The sequence below is a fragment of the Chiloscyllium plagiosum genome, unplaced genomic scaffold (assembly GCF_037043375.1).
Source record: "Chiloscyllium plagiosum isolate Xiang-an unplaced genomic scaffold, Cpla_swu_hap1 HiC_scaffold_2, whole genome shotgun sequence".
NCBI lineage: Eukaryota > Metazoa > Chordata > Chondrichthyes > Orectolobiformes > Hemiscylliidae > Chiloscyllium > Chiloscyllium plagiosum.
Window position 1 is genome coordinate 148,244,740 of NW_028270140.1, and position 16,880 is coordinate 148,261,619.

The following is a 16,880-nucleotide window of genomic DNA, read 5'->3' on the forward strand; positions in this document are numbered from 1 at the left end:
AACCATCATCTGTCATTCTACTGAAAAAACAGAAGTTTTGCCTTACTGGACTTACCAGGTTATCCAACATTCTCATTAAAGCTTCAAATTCTTGCTCCCCAATCAGCCATTTGGGATGTGAACTATTTTCTTCACCCCCTGAAGATTCAGGGCAGCGAGACTTGGCTTTGTATTTCACAGGATCCAGCAGAACCAAATTGTCAGGTCCTCCAGCACTGGCCATTGTACGAACCTAGTAATACAATCGTATTTAAATTTTAATAATAGAAACTCTGAAAGTGTTCCTTCACTATTATAGATGCCAACTCTTCTGAGCATGCTAATGTTTTCTTGACCCAAAGTTGTGAAGATGATACAAGGAGGGTAAAAGGAAGGAAGGTAGATAGGTTAAGTGAGTGGGCAAAGATCTGGCAAATGAATATAATGTGAAAATAAAATTGTCTACTTTGGCAATACAAATTAATGAGAAGCATATCATATAAACGGTGAGAGATTGCAGAGCTCTGAGATAGAGGGATTTAGGAGTCTTAGAACATCAATTTCAGAGGTTTATTATACAGGTAATCAAATGTGTAGGAATGCCAGTAGAATATTATTTTGTATTATGAGGAGAAATAACTGCAAGGGTTAAGATTCAATTATGCAGGACACTGGTGTGAATATATTTAGAGTACCATGCACAGCACTGATTTCCTTAAGGCAGGATGTAAGTGTGTTGGAAGTAATTCAAGAGGAGGATTATTAGAGTAATAGAAATATAGAAAATAGGAGCAGGAGCAGGTCATTCAGCCCTCTGAGCTTGCTCCACTATTTAATATGATTATGGCTGATCACCCAACTCAATACTGTACCCTGTTCCCACTTTTGCCTCTCATTCTTTGATCTCTGTCGTCCTAAAATTTTATTTACATCTTTCTTGAAAGCCTCAATGTTTTGGCCTCCGATTCCTGTGGCAAATAATTCTACAAACTCACCACTCTCTGGGTGAAGAAATTTCTTTTCATTTCTGTCGTAAAAAACTTACCGTAGACTGTGTCCCTTGGATCTGGACTCTTTGATCAGAGAACATCCTTCCTGCACCTAGTCAGTTTAACCCGGTTATAACTTTGTAGGTTTCAATTAAATTCTACAACATTATTCTAAACTCTAAATATCCAGTTTTACTCTGTACATCAGTCTAGCCATCCAGGATTCAGTCTGGGAAAACTTTGTTACATCCCCTCAATAGCCAAAATATTCTTCCTCAGCTAAGAAGATTAAAACGGCATCTAATACTCTGAATTCCCAACTAGTGGAAATAGTTTATCTTTATCTACCCTGCTTTTTCTTGCTAATAGACTTGAAACTACAATTGTGATCTCTTCACTGTTTCTGGATAAATATGTTGGAATAACCTTTCAAACAGCAGAGAGCGTATACCTACACCACACTGACTACAGTAGTTTGACAAAGTAATTCATCAACACCTTCCTTAGAGTAATGAGGCATGGAGCTATAAATGCTGGCCAGTCAGCAACATCTACATTTCATGGAATAAACAAACATTTTCCAAAAAGATGGGTTACAGATGATTTTAAGAAACTGGAGGTTTTCTTTGCATTCTGGGATGATCCTGGAATAATGAACAGATTTTGAAAGTGACAGCAAACCTCAAACTAGGAATATTCTTTACAATGCGAATGGGTACAATGGAATTTGCAGAGTATTTTACTTTTCATTCTTGAAGTCTGACAAACTGATCAACTTGGCAAGAGAGTGAGTACTGCTTAAGCTGGAGATCAGAGTCTAAAAATGTGACGCTGGAAAAGCACAGCCGGTCAGGCAGCATCCAAGGAGGAGAGTTGACGTTTCGAGCATAAGCTCTTCATCCTGATGCCACACTTTTAGAAACTGATAAAATTATTAATCTTAATGAGACAAATTGAATATCATAGACTGAAGAAGAGATCTAACACAAATAAGCCACACCTAAAAAGGCTTTTGTAATTGTAATTTTTACCAGATCAGAGCAGCTAACTTAGCAAATCCCAGCAGTCAGAACATGTCATCTTCATATAGTTTGTTTTATCCATTCAATAAATATCTTCATGCGTGAAGATATTTATTGAATGGATAAAACAAACTATATGAAGATGACATGTTCTGACTGCTGGGGTTTGCTAAGTTAGCTGCTCTGATCTGGTAAAAGTTACAATTACAACCAGACTAAGTCCTGCTGGTCTCAAAAGTTGAAATCCACAAGATGGGTATGTGTGGATATCAAGCAATGCCATGAGTGAGAAAAACTGATCTCATTGCCTGCATATAAATAACTTTCCAAAACTCAAAGTGCAAACAAAAGGGAGTGGAGTCAGGCAGTTTGCTAAGTATGGGAATATGCCTTAGAGAAAGCGAGGACTAGAGATGCTGGAGATCAGAGTTGAGAATGTGGCACTGGAAAAGCACAGCAAGCCAAGCACCATCAGAGGAGCAGAAGAATCCTGAAGGGCTAATGCCCGAAACATCAATTCTCCTTCTCCTCGGATGCTGCCTGACCTGCTGCGCTATTCCAGCGCCACACTCAAGGGTATGCCTGAGAATCTAGCACCAATTGCTGCTAGTTCTTTGATAGCATCAACTGCTTAGTAGAGTTTAAATTATAAGTGTAGACCAACAAATGTCTTTTAGAGCTGAGGAGAGTATAAACAATCTCCTCTGGTGGGTGGGGCTTCTGTAGCTTGGACAGCTAACTGACTTTGTATTAACTTTTAGCCCCAGATAGCCATAGAATCATATGGCATAGAAACAGGCCCTTTGGCCCACCATATCTACACTAACCAACAAACACTAAACTACACTAAGCCCATTTATTTGCACTAAATCAAGTCCTGAAACAGCTGAGGCAGAGAGCATATGTGTATAATAAAGCATCTGTGCAACCAGCAGGGCAATTCAGTAAGTCTTTTTTCCCCTCCTGTCTTGTTTTCCTAACTACTGTAACAGATCAGTGGAAGCAGGAACAGGTCAAAGCACTATAGCTGGGAGACTATTAAGGGATTAACCGAGAAGCATCAGGAATAAACAAAAGTCAGTGAATAAGCAAAGAAGATTAAAATAAATGGAGTGTATTTTAAGATTAAATAATTAGAAAAGCTAGCAAGTCAGACTAAGTAAGTTCAATTTTAAATCATGGCAGGTAAACTCAACTGAGTGGAATGTGTCACCTGTCATATGTGGGAAGTCATGGACCCTACTGCCCCCAACAGCAAATATGAGCGCTCTATGTTTCAGAGGTTGAGCAGTGGCTAGAAATACTGTAGCACATTACGAGGCTGAGAGTTAGGTGAATAGCATGTTTAGAGAGATGGTCACACCCCCAACTCAAGTGACTGGAAATAAAAGGAATGGGTGTCCACCAGGCAATCAAAGAGAATCAAGTAGATGACGCACAGGAGTCCCACTCACAAACCAGAACCACAAATAGCCTAATTGAGCATGAGGGGAGGAAGAAAACAGGAATGATAGATAGAGAATTCACTAGTTTGCGAAACAGATAGGTGTTTCTGCAGCCACACATGTTATTGCTAAATGTTGTGTCACTTCCTGGGTGCCGGGCTCAGGGATGTCATTGAGTGACTGCAGGGAGGACTGAAGGAGAAAGGGTGATAAGAGGTCGTAGTACACATTGGTGCCAACAACATAGGCAGAATGAGCTCAGACATCCTGCATTAAGAATTTGGGGAGCTAGGCAGCAGATTAAAGAGCTGCAAATCAAAGGTTGTAATCTCTCGATTACTCTCTCACCACTTGTTAGTGAGTGCAGAAATAGTATTTGGCAGATGAATGTGTGACTCAAGTGTTGGCGCAGGATGAAGGGTACTAATGCCTGGATCACTGGGACCTACAAGCAAGACTGTTTGCACCTGATTGAGAATGGAACTGATTTCCTTGCGAGTCAGCTTGCTGGAGCCGTAGGGAGAAATTTAATTAGTTGGACGGGGGTAGGAGACAGTGTTAGTATAATAGGAACACGGCATACTTTCGCAAAGAAACTAAGGCAAACTGCATGCAGCCAAGTTGAGTCTCAAGGGAGTGAGGCGAGGCAGGATGGCATCTACTTTAATGCTAGCAGTACTACAGGCGAGTTGAGGGCATGGACTAAGTAGTTTAAAGGAGGGGCAGGACTGGCCACTCAACATTTCAGAGTATAGGAGCTTTAGGCAAGACAGAGGAGAGACTGTAAGAGGTGGTGGTGGTGGTGTCGCATTATTAATCAAGAAGTTGCAGGTAGACGGCATAGTGAAGGCAGCATTTGGTATGCCTGCCTTTACTGATCAGTGCAGTGAGTACAGTAGTTGGGAGGTCATATTGCAGCTGTACAGGGCATTGATAAGGCCACTTTTGGAATACGGCGTGCAATTCTGGTCTTCCTATCGGAAGGATGTTGAGAAACTTGAAAGGGTTAAGAAATTATTTACAAGGATGTTGCTAGGGTTGGAGGTTTCAGCTATAGGAAGTGGCTAAATAGGTTGGGGCTATTTTCCCTGGAGCATTGAAGACTGAGGGGTGACCTTATAGAGGTTTGTAAGATCAAGAGAGGTATGGATAGGGTAAATAGACAAGGGCTTTTTCCCCACGGTCAGGGAGTCCAAAAACTAGACGGCATAGGTTTAAGGTGAAATGGGAAAGATTTCAAAATGATCCAAGGGGCAACTTTTTCATGCAGAGGGTAGTGGATTAATGGAATGACTGCCAGAGGAAGTGGTGGAGACTGGTACAATTACAACATTTAAGACATCTGGATGGGTATATGAATAGGAAGGGTTTAATGGGATATGGGCCAAATGCTGGGAAATGGGACTAGATTTCGTTGGGATGTCTGGTCAGCATGGACAAGTTGCACCATAGGGTCAGTTTCCATGCTGTACAGCTAATGATTGAATCAATTACTCAGTAAAGAAGGACAATATCCTGGATGGGTCTTCAAATTAGGCTGTGTGGGTGCAGTTTGGAAATTTAAAAAAGGGTATAGACACACTGCTGGGAGTGTAGCATAGACTTTCAATCAGTAAGCAGGCAATAGAGAAGTATGTAGACAATTCACTGAGATGCATAAAAACAATGACAGGGTAGTTACATTAGGGGATAATTTCCCTAACATTAATTGGGATAGTCACAGTTTAAAGGGTTTAGAGCGAGCAGACTTCCTGAAATGCATTCAGGCAAGCTTGCGCTGCTTAACTTTGGGGAACAAAACCAGATAAGGTCATCAAGATGGCAGCAAGACAGCATTTTTATGATAGCCACTACAACACCATATGTTTTAAGTCTGGTATGGAAAAAGATGGGCTGAAAAAACAATTATTGATTTTGTTTGCTAATTTATTTTGAAAATTTTATTTGCAGATTTTATTAAGATTGACAAGATCTAGCAAAAATAGGCCGGGAACAGCTACTTCTGGGTAAAAATCTACTGCAGAACAGTGGGAGGCATTCAAATTGAATTGGCAAGATTACAGGCCCAACATGTTCAGTTTAGGGTGAAATATAGAAGCAACAAGCCTAGAGAACTAGGAATATTCGGGACAGGACAAGGAGGAAGAGAGAGACTTTTGACTGGTACTTAAGGAAACAATTCAATGGAGGCCTTGGAGGAATATAGAAAATGCAGAAGTGCACTTAAGAAAGCAAATCAGGAGAGCAGGGAGGGGACATGAAAAATTAATGGCAGGTAAGATTAGGGAGAATCAAGGGGAAGAAGATAACCAGGGAAAGAGTAGGGTCCATTAAGAAAAAAATGGGGCAATCTATGCCTGGAGTTGAAGGTCATTGCTTGAATGTTAAATGAGTGCTTCACATCCATCTTCACTTTGGAGGCGGCGGCTCTAGGCAAGAGGGACTAAAAGGTTCAGTTTGAATGGGCAAAGAGGAAGTATTGGAGGCTTCTGTTGACTTAAAAGTGGACAAATCCCCAGATACTGGTGACAAATTCCTGATAAAGGGCTTATGCCTGAAATGTCAATTCTCCTGCTCCACAGATGCTGCCAGACCTGCTGCGCTTTTCCAGCACCACACACACTACTCAAATCCCCAGATCCAGATGAGTTAAATCTTAAGCTGCTGTGAAGGATGAGTGAAAAAGTTATGGGGACTATGGCCTAAATTTTTTAATTCCTCTTTGGCCACAGGGGAGACGCAAAAGGACTAGAGGGACTGCTAACGTGGTTCCATTTTTCAAGAAGGGTGGCAGAGATAAACCAGACTAGCGAGTCCCACGTGGGCCCTCGGGAACTACTGGAGAAAAACCTAAAAAAAGGAGAACTGATCTCCATTTGGAGAGATATGGTTTTATCAGGGATAGCCAGCATGGCTTTGTCAGAGGGAGATCATGCCTCACAAATTTGAGTTAAATTTTGAGAGCTAGTGACCAGGTGTGCAGATGAGGATATTGCAGTGCTATAGTTTATATAGATTTCAGAAAAGTATATAACAAGATCCCACATAAGAACTAGGAGCATCAGTAGTTCAACCCCTCGATCTGGCACTGCCATTTAACACATTCATGGCTGATCTCATTTCAGCCACAATTCCACTTTCCTGCCTGGTGTCCATAACCGTTCAACCCATTACTATTTGAACATGTGTCTATGTCCCAGTATCCTCTACTCTCTGGGGTATGAATTCCATAAATTCATAACCCTTTGGGAGGAGTAATTTCTGTTGCATTTTAAATCTACTACTCCTTATTTTAAGCGTATAACCTCTCATTCTAGGTTGCCCTACATGAACTGCCGACTGATGCTCAGAGTTCCTTTTTGCATCTACTTTGTCAATCCCCTTTACCGTGTTGCATACCTCAACTCAAATCTTTCATTCTTCTAAACTCCAGATAGTTTAGGTCTAAATTGCTCACTCTTTCTTCATAAGCCAGCTGCTCACCTGTGGAATCAGTCCATTGAACTTCCTCTGAAAGTCCTCCACTGTAACTTCATTCCTCAAGTAACAGAAACAAACTACGCATTGCTCCAGATGTGGTCTCATTGATGCCTTTTACAGTTGCAGCAACACTTCCCTACTTTTTAAAATAATCTATTTATCAATAAATGCCAAAAATTCCACCTGCCTTCCTCATTACCCCTGTACAGGCATACTAGTTTTCTATGATTCATGCACCCTGATCCCTCTGCACCAAAGCACTCTGAAGTTTCTCTCCATTTGGATAATAATCAGACTAATATGAACCACCTCTCACTTATCCACATCTGCCAAGTTTTGACTCATTCACCTAACCCTTCCATATCAGTCTATAAATATCTTTACTTGAGAGACATGGAGGACTGCTCAACAAGGTCAAAATACATGGGATCCAGGATAACTTGGTAACTTGGATCCAAAAAGGCTCAGTAGCAGGAGAAAGAGGGTGATGGTGGAAGGCTGAGACTGCACAGTGTGCAGTGGTGTACCACAGAGATCAGTAAGTCCCTGATTATCCCTGACTCTCTTATTGTTCCCAATATACATAAACAAAATATTAAAAAAAAGTGTGGAGGGATGATATTCAAGTTTGTAGATGACACAAAGATCAGCTGGGTAGTTAACATTAAGGAAGAAAGAGGCAAGTAGAACTTAACCCTGACAAGTTAGAGATGATGTGCTTTGGAAGGAGTAATAAGACAAGGAAGTACTCAAGGAATGGAAAGACACTAGGAAGCTCAGAGGAACAACAGAGATCTTGGGGGTGCTTGTCATAGATCCCTGAAGGTGGTAGGCCAAGTTAATAGGGTAGTTAAGAAGGCATATTGTCCTGGTTCCAACAGCAAGGGACACTAGTGCCTTTGGGCTAATGCACAGAATGGAACGTCCAGAGATTAGCATCTAGATTCAATCCATCTGGAATGTTGTTAGAGCCTTTATCAGTGGAGGCATAGATTTTAAGAGCAAGGAGATTATGTTGGAGCTGTACAGGACTTTGGGAGGCCACAGGTGGAGTACAGCATGGACTCCTGGCCACTACACCATAGGAAGGATGTGATTGCACTGGAGGGGGCTGCAGTGAAGATTCACCAGGATGTTGCCTAGATGATGTAGTTTAGCAACAAAGAGAGACTGGATAAGCTTGGGCTGTTTTCTTTAGAGCAGAGCAGGCTGAGGTGGTACCTGATTGAGATAAAAAGGATTATGAGGGGTACGGACAGGTGGACAGAAAGCAGCTGTTCCCACTTATTTGAAGGGTCAATAACAAGGGGGTATAATTTTAAAGGAGGAATTGCAGAAGGTTTAGAGGGAATTTGAGAAATGAATTTTCACTCAGAGTGCTGTTGGAGCCTGGAATACACTGCTTGGGGAGATTGTTGAGAAACTTCACCTTTGAAAAGGACTTGGATGAGCATTTGAACTGTCATAACATTCAAAGCAATGGGCTAAGTGCTGCAAAATGGGACTGGTGTAGACTGAGTTTTTTTTGTCGGTGCAGATTTGATGGGTCAAAGGGCCTCTTCTGTACTATATGATTCAATGATTTGCCCATGATAGAGTACCATGCTTCTAAGAATTCTCATGTGTCTTCCCGTTTGGCAAAACAGAGACATGCACAAGAATTGCTAAAAGCATGGCATTCCAACCGGAACTCTATCAACAAGTACATTGATTTGGATCCCATTTACCACCCCATGAGAAAAAGAACAAGAAACGACATCACCATGAGAAATGGCATCACCAACTCAAGGAAACCTAAACACAAATAAAAAGTGGGCCATACCACCAGTGCTTCATCCGGAGGCCCACTGATGTTACCTAGTATGGTGACAAAACATCTGAAACAAAACCTTCCAGCTCAGCAAGCATACCTACATCCATATTGAATCCATTTTGTGATGTCAGCAGACATTTTACTTTACTCATTACTAACAATACCTGTGCACACCTGTGATCCTTTTTAATAGATTAATATTTTATGATACACAACTTTTTGTTTTCAATTCAGTGTCTATTTCATACAGAAAATATTTTACTTGACTGTTAGATATCAATCTCCTACCTGAATTTCACAGGCTACAACTAAGTTGTGAATGTAATAGAAAGCTTCCTCAATAGTTTCACCAACAGCAACCAGACCATGGTTCCTTAGAATGAGCACCTAGTATAAAATAAGAACAATTTAAGCAAAGTAACACATTACCAACATGATATTTTCAGCTAGTAAAAAAAAAAGTTTTCAGCATGGGTCATCATCAACAAAAAGGATATCGCAGGGCTTTGTATAAATAATACCGAAACCTGAACCTATGCTCTATTGTCAATAATGCTAAATGTTTTGTACTAACACTAATACAATGGTAACATACTTACACTAGTAACCATTTAGGTTACAATGGACAGGACTGTACGGTCCATCATTGATGGGTTTGCAAGTAAGGGCACCTATAATATTCCACGGACAGTTAATCAAAGTTATCCAACATTGTCCCTAACTATCTACAATCTTACAGCAATTAGACAAGGGCTAGAATATCCACCTGCTCTCATTCCAGTTCAGTCCCTTCCCGCTACCCAGACTCAATTTTGAGGCTGATGGAAGGAACTCTGAGATAGAGTGGTAATCGCGTAGGGCTGGTCACCTTGTTCGGATCTTAGACGGGAATTGGTGGAAACCTACAGTGGCCTACCAATAATCCCCTTCAGTTTGTCCACCGCAATTGCTCACTTTCTCATTGGCCTTCTGTTCAAGCTGTCCACCATTTCCAGGCCTGAGCTGCCCTTCCCTCTCCCATGAGAATTCAGTCCTGGTCCCCAGGATTTAGAAGGTGGGGACTGCTTGTAGTCCCAGTTTTGGCTATTACTGACCCAGACACTCTTGAGATGACAGAGCTGTCAGCTAATGAGATTGGCCTGCACTCTGGCAGTGAAACTGATATTCAAGTCAGGAGCAGAATTCCCATTTCTGGCTAATTAATATTCTTAGTTGTGGGACTGAATGATTAAGGAGAAAGTGAGGTCTGCAGATGCTGGAGATCAGAGCTGAAAATGCGTTGCTGGAAAAGCGCAGGTCAGGCAGCATCCAGGGAACAGGAGAATCGACGTTTCGGGCATAAACCCTTCTTCAGGAATGAGGAAAGTTTGTCCAGCAGGCTAAGATAAAAGGTAGGGAGGAGGGACTTGGGGGAGGGGTGTCGGAAATGTGATAGGTGGAAAGAGGTCAAGGTGAGGGTGATAGGTCAGACTGGGGTGGGGGCGGAGAGGTCGGGAAGAAGATTGCAGGTTAGGAAGGCGGTGCTGAATTCGATGGATTAGACTGAGACAAGGTGGGGGGGGGGGGGGAGGGGAAATGAGGAAACTGGTGAAATCCGAGTTCATCCCTTGTGGTTGGAGGGTTCCTAGGTGGCTACTTGCGGAGCGCTTCAGAGAACACCTCTGGGACACCCGGACCAACCAACCCAACCACCCTGTGGCTCAACATTTCAATTCCCCCTCCCACTCCACCAAGGATATGCAGATCTTTGGACTCCTCCATCGCCAGACCACAACAAAACGACGGTTGGAGGAAGAGCGCCTCATCTTCCGCCTAGGAACCCTCCAACCACAAGGGATGAACTCGGATTTCACCAGTTTCCTCATTTCCCCTCCCCCCACCTTGTCTCAGTCTAATCCATCGAATTCAGCACCGCTTTCCTAACCTGCAGTCTTCTTCCCGACCTCTCCGCCCCCACCCCAGTCTGACCTATCACCCTCACCTTGACCTCTTTCCATCTATCACATTTCCGACGCCCCTCCCCTAAGTCCCTCCTCCCTACCTTTTATCTTAGCCTGCTGGACAAACTTTCCTCATTCCTGAAGAAGGGCTTATGCCCGAAACGCCGATTCTCCTGTTCCCTGGATGCTGCCTGACCTGCTGCGCTTTTCCAGCAACACATTTTCAGGACTGAATGATTAGTCAGGATTGATTCCTCAGGTAGGAAGTCTTGCCATCTGAAAAGTCTGATCAATGCTGACATCACATCTTGGTGATGAAAACTGCAGCAATAATGGTCAATAAACCAGATTTTAAGATGAGCTCGTCTCCAAGTAGAGGCAGAGAGAAAGAAGGCTACTGCTCACATTCACCTTCAGCTCTCATCTCCAAAGCAAAATCAATTTAAAAAAAATTAAAAATACAAGGCATTATTTTGACTTGTATTTGGTCAGGAAAAATTCACATTTGATATGTCAGGAACAGGTGAAAATTGTTACTTTTGTGTTGGCAAGCTTCATGGTATAAATCATAAATATGCCTCTGACTTTATCAACTTTTGCCAAGTAGTATCATAATGGTACATTTCCTTAAGAGATATGTTGATGAAAAGATTATATGTATCTTGATTAAAGATAGGCAGATCTTTGAATAACATTTGAAATAATGAACCAGTGAAAGAGACTTCACTTTAGTTGCTGGCTGAATTGAATCGTACATATTCTTTCTTAACAATAAGTCTTCTAAAATAGTTAAAAATCACAACACCAGGTTATAGCCCAACAGGTTTAATTAGAAGCACTAGCTTTCGGGGCACTGCTCCTTCATTAGGTAGAATAGCCTTCCAGGAGAAAATTCACCAACCACTAAATGTTTCTGCACTGCTAAAACAGTTAACATTCAATTTTGGTTCTTGTTGTTAAAAAGTTGCTTACAGCTTTCGAACAGAAAGATGGTGACACCCGACTTAATTGTTTGAATTAGGATCTTTGTTAGTGAAAATAGATAGGAATGAGCTTCATGACTCTACACTTGGATTAGTTACAACTTTTCCTTGAATTAAGGGCATTCGGAAATGAATTCATATCAAAATGGATCAGCATTTGATTGATCAGAGAGTATTAATTGACACTCTCATTCAAGCATAATTTGATTTCTGTATTTCTAATTAATTTGGGTCATACTATACAGTCAAACTTCAAAAAACTGTTGTAAAATATATTAGAGAGTTCAAAAACCTGCCAAACACCACTTTCAGCATTAGCAGAGGCAAACTACTGCAATTTGAATTAAACTGACCTTGTTCTTGGGGCCCAGATTTTTTTGTATTAGAATCTTTTCTCCTTCATCCACAAGAATTCCGTGGTAGTCATGGTAAGCTATCTCTCCAAGTGCCAATGCTTCTGGAGAAATGGGCAGTAGGCCACACTTCATTGCTGAAACCTGTTATAACAGAAAGTAATTGAAGATGTTGCTTAGCCATCAGAAACTAGCATTTAAGAAAAAAGGACTTTTACACTCATTTAAGACATGATTTCTAAAACACAACCAGGCATAAAATTCAAGCGTTGTCAATTATCACCTTACTCCAGTTAATAGAATCAGTAAACCATTTTAGTGAAGTACGGAATATTTTAAACTTTATACCATTTAATCCTTATAAGTCACCCTAAGAAAAGGAGTTTAGCTAAAAATCAGTCTTATCAATATCAGAGTCAAGCTTGAAACATATTCAAAGTGAAAAACATTTGCATTTCAGATTAATACTCAATAGCTGCTTTACATAAGTATTATGTATGAATTATATAGAAATAATCATACTACAGTGCCAAAAAACCCCAGATTTTTTAAATGTTTCAAACAAAGCGTTTCAGCAGTGAATATAAATTCCATCAATGCACCTGCCTGATACACTAAGCTGCAGGCCACATTATCTCCAAATTGAAACAGCTTGGCTCTTGTATTCTGTATCGAGTTTCAAATTGATTGAGCTCGTATTTATCAAAGAATAGCAATTTTCATCAAATACAGCTACAATATTTTAGCTTTCTAAGAACACTAAATTCAAGTCTCGGGTCTTTAATACTGAAATGGACTACCCAGAAGGCTATAAATTTAGCCTCATTAAAAGCGGTTTCTAAAAAAAAAAGCAAACACTCTCTTCCCAAATTTGAAGAGAGGGTGTAAACTGGAAAAGTAGCAAGGGCTAGCAAAAGCAGGTTAAAAGGGGTTCATGCCTATAGTTTATGCTACTGAATATTGATGACAACAAATAGGGCAATTTCCAGCTTTTCAACCGATCCATCATTTAATAGCCAAAGGTTTTGAAAGAGACTGATAAAATGTTATTTTAGACTTTCCCATTTAATCTCCAATTATTTTGTTCTGCAAGCTGCTGAAAGTGAGGGATAGAACTAGCATTAGGAGATTGTTTTTGACTGGTGCAGACTTGATGGGCCGAAATGGCTTTTTCTGTGTTGTGGACCTCTATCACTCTATTGTCCCCTACATGGCAACTATGATCCAGTTCAACAAGACAAGCAACCATGCTTTGAAGGATTATGAAGTCAGAAGCATAAGGTTTAAATGAACAAGTGTAAATTAGAATGTGTAAATTCATTGTCTAATTAGGGATAGAAATAGAAATTGAAACAGAGGGGGATGAAAGATTGGACTAAGACAGAAAAACACAGGATCCAAGAGCAGAAATGGACAATATAGCTCATTAAAGTTTGTGCGAAGATTTGTAGCTCGGGTGCTCGTTGCTGTGGTTCTGTTCGCCGAGCTGGAAGTTTTTGTTGCAAACGTTTCGCCCCCTGGCTAGACGACATCATCAGTGCTTGGGAGCCTCCTGCGAAGCACTTCTGTGGTGTTTCCTCCGGTGTTTATGGTGGTCTGTCCCTGCCGCTTCCGGTTGTCAGTTTCAGCTGTCCGCTGTAGTGGTTGGTATATTGGGTCGAGGTCGATGTGTTTGTTGATGGAGTTTGTGGATGAATGCCATGCCTCTAGGAATTCCCTGGCTGTTCTCTGTCTGGCTTGCCCTATGATAGTAGTGTTGTCCCAGTCGAATTCATGTTGCTTGTTGTCTGCATGTGTGGCTACTAAGGATAGGTTCAGCGTCCTGTTTTCTGTTCTGTATGTCCAGTAGGTTGGCTATTTATTCTCTGGCTAGGGTTTTGTCAATCGAAGTGAACAGTGCCGTCACGTCGAATGATATCATGGTTTCTTCTTTGTCTATGTGTATATTTCTGATGATGTCCAAGAATTCCTGTGTTGATTGTATAGAGTGTTTGGATCCGCTGACCAGGTGTTTCAGTTTCTGTTGTAGTTCTTTGGCCAGTTTGTATGATGGTGTCCCTGGTAGTGATACTATGGGTCTGAGTGGGCCAGAGAAACAATAGCCAACCTACTGGACATACAGAACAGAAAACAGGACGCTGAACCTATCAACAAAGACGGCATACTTAAACTACTGGACTTGTGCCTCACAACACACTTCACATTCAACAACCAGATATACGAACAAATCAACGGAACACCCATGGGATCACCAATCTCGGGACTCAAAGCAGAGGCAGTTATGCAAAGGTTAGAACAAACAGTCCTACCACAAATTCAACCCAAACTCTGGGTCAGATATGGTCGATGACACGTTTGTAATCAATAAAAACACGGAAATAGAAAAAACACACCGGATCATCAACGCCACACTCACAGGAATCCGATTCACGAGAGAAGAAGAAAAGGATAGCCAACTCCCATTCCTAGACGTGATGGTACAGAGAACACCGAACGGAGAATTCACTACAAGGGTATACAGGAAAGCCACACACACAGACCAAGTCCTAAACTATGAAAGTAACCACCCCAACACACACAAACGAAGCTGCATCAGGACACTATTCAAAAGGGCCACAACACACTGCAGTACACCAGAACTGCAAAAAGAAGAGGAGGAACACCTATACAAGGTATTTGCCAAAAACGGATACCCGCGCAACTTCATCAACAGATGCCTAAGAGAAAGACCACAGAACGAGGACATACCACAACCAAAAAGACTAGCCACACTACTATACATCAGGAGCATCTCGGAACTGACAGCCAGACTACTGCGACCCCTAGGACTCATAATGGCACACAAACCAACAGCCACGCTCAGACAACTCACCAGAACGAAGGACCCGATACCCAACATGAGCAAAACTAATGTAGTGTACAAAATACCATGCAAGGACTGCACAAAACACTATATAGGACAAACAGGAAGACAGCTAACAATCCGCATACATGAACATCAACTAGCCACGAAACGACACGACCAGCTATCCTTAGTAGCCACACACGCAGACAACAAGCAACAGGAATTCGACTGGGACAACACTACTATCATAGGGCTAGCCAGACAGAACAGCCAGGGAATTCCTCAAGGCATGGCATTCATCCACAAACTCCATCAACAAACACATCGACCTCGACCCAATATACCAACCACTACAGCGGACAGCTGAAACTGACAACCGGAAGCGGCAGGGACAGACCACTATAAACACCGGAGGAAACATCAAAGAAGCGCTTCGCCTAGCCAGGGGACGAAACGTTTGCAACAAAAACTTCCAGTTCGGTGAACAGAACCACAGCATAGCTCATTAAGACTACTTCACCATTCAATGTGATGATGGGTGACATTGTGCTTTGATTCTATTTATCCAACTGTCCCTAGATGCCTGTCACTAAAGTTCAGTCCATCTCAGCCTTAAATTTCATTGACAATGGAGCAACCACAACTTTTTGGAGAATTTCGAAGATTCACATGGAAATTTATCATCCGAGTCCTAGTTGATTGTCTTCTTATCCTGACACTATATCCCATGTTTCAGATTTACCATCCAGTCGAAATCTCTCAGCACTTACCCTATTAAACCTCTTCAGAATCTCCTGCTTCAATGAGATCACCTCTTATTTTTCTATACTTCAGAATATATTGGCACACTTTACTCAGTCTTTCATCATAGCCCTCTCATCTTAGAAACTTATTCAATAAATTTGCGCTGTACTGCCTCTAATGCAAGCATAGTCTGTACTGCCTCTAATGCAAGCATAGTCATCCCTAATAAGGAGACAAAAACTTCAGTATCGTAAGTGCAGTCTCACCAAAACCCTGTAAAATTGCTGCAAGAGCTCTTTACTTTTGTACTCCAGTCCTCTTGCAGTAACTGCTAACATACCATTTTCCTTCCTCATTGTTGTTGTTTGAATTTCTTATACAAACTCACACAAGTTTTACACTTCTTAAAAACAAATTCTTAAAGTGAACCATACCCATGTTATATTCCATTTGCCATCGTGCTGCACGTCCATGTATACTGTCAACATCTCTGTGTAGCCTATGTCCTCCTCATAACTTACATTTGAAGACAGCTTTGTACCAACTAGAAAACTTAGATATACTATTCTTTCTGTGCAAGTCATCAACATGAGGCCCAACTATTGATCCCCGCAGCACTCATTAATCACAGCCTGTCAACTTAGTCGTACTCATTGCTTCCTGCCTGTTAATCGATCTTTCATGTACACTAATATATTATTCCTAACTTCATGAGCCCTTGACTTGTACTAACCTTATCAAATGCCTTCTTGAAATCCACATACCTACATATATTGATTCCCCTTTATCTACATGGCTAATCACACCTTCACTGAATTCATAAAGAAAATTTGGATGTTGCTGGAAAGATATACAAGTTACCAAAGCATTTCATCCTACACCCTGTTATGGACCAGACCAGACCCCCTTAAAATATTTTAAAAAGATAGCCAAGACTCTAACTTTTACTTATTTTAAAGTCAAATGCAATGCTCCACTCCATGTTAAGCAAAACACTATTTTAACACTACTGTTAAGATACAACCAAAGAAAGTGGAATTTAGAATAACTTAATTCTGTTAGAAACTTAACTGAATAATAGATACAGTAACTATTACCAATAAACTGTTTTAATGTAGTAACATTCCTTAGCAAAAAAGTAAAGTCAGAAAAATAGATTTGTCTCACAGCTAACCCAGTAGCAGAGAGAATCCCCAGCTTGTAGCTGTAACCAAGAGGGGGAAAAGATAGCTTCAATTTCTTCAAGTCCACAAAAGCAACTATTTAAAGCTGAACCTAAAAATTAAG

The 16,880-nt window shown here is 41.1% G+C and overlaps 1 protein-coding gene across 10 annotated transcripts in view; it reads right to left on the reverse strand.

Annotated features, from left to right (window-relative positions):
• Window positions 1–16,880, reverse strand: part of add1 (adducin 1 (alpha)) — a 180,474-nt gene that overhangs the window by 58,784 nt on the left and 104,810 nt on the right. For all 10 annotated transcript variants that reach the window (XM_087974379.1, XM_087974393.1, XM_087974397.1 and 7 more), the window contains 3 exons: window positions 12,005–12,148; window positions 9,017–9,115; window positions 56–232 (listed from right to left, as the gene is read on the reverse strand). In XM_087974379.1, the coding sequence (XP_087830505.1) occupies window positions 56–232; window positions 9,017–9,115; window positions 12,005–12,148 (420 nt within the window). The remainder of the gene's footprint in view (window positions 1–55; window positions 233–9,016; window positions 9,116–12,004; window positions 12,149–16,880) is intronic.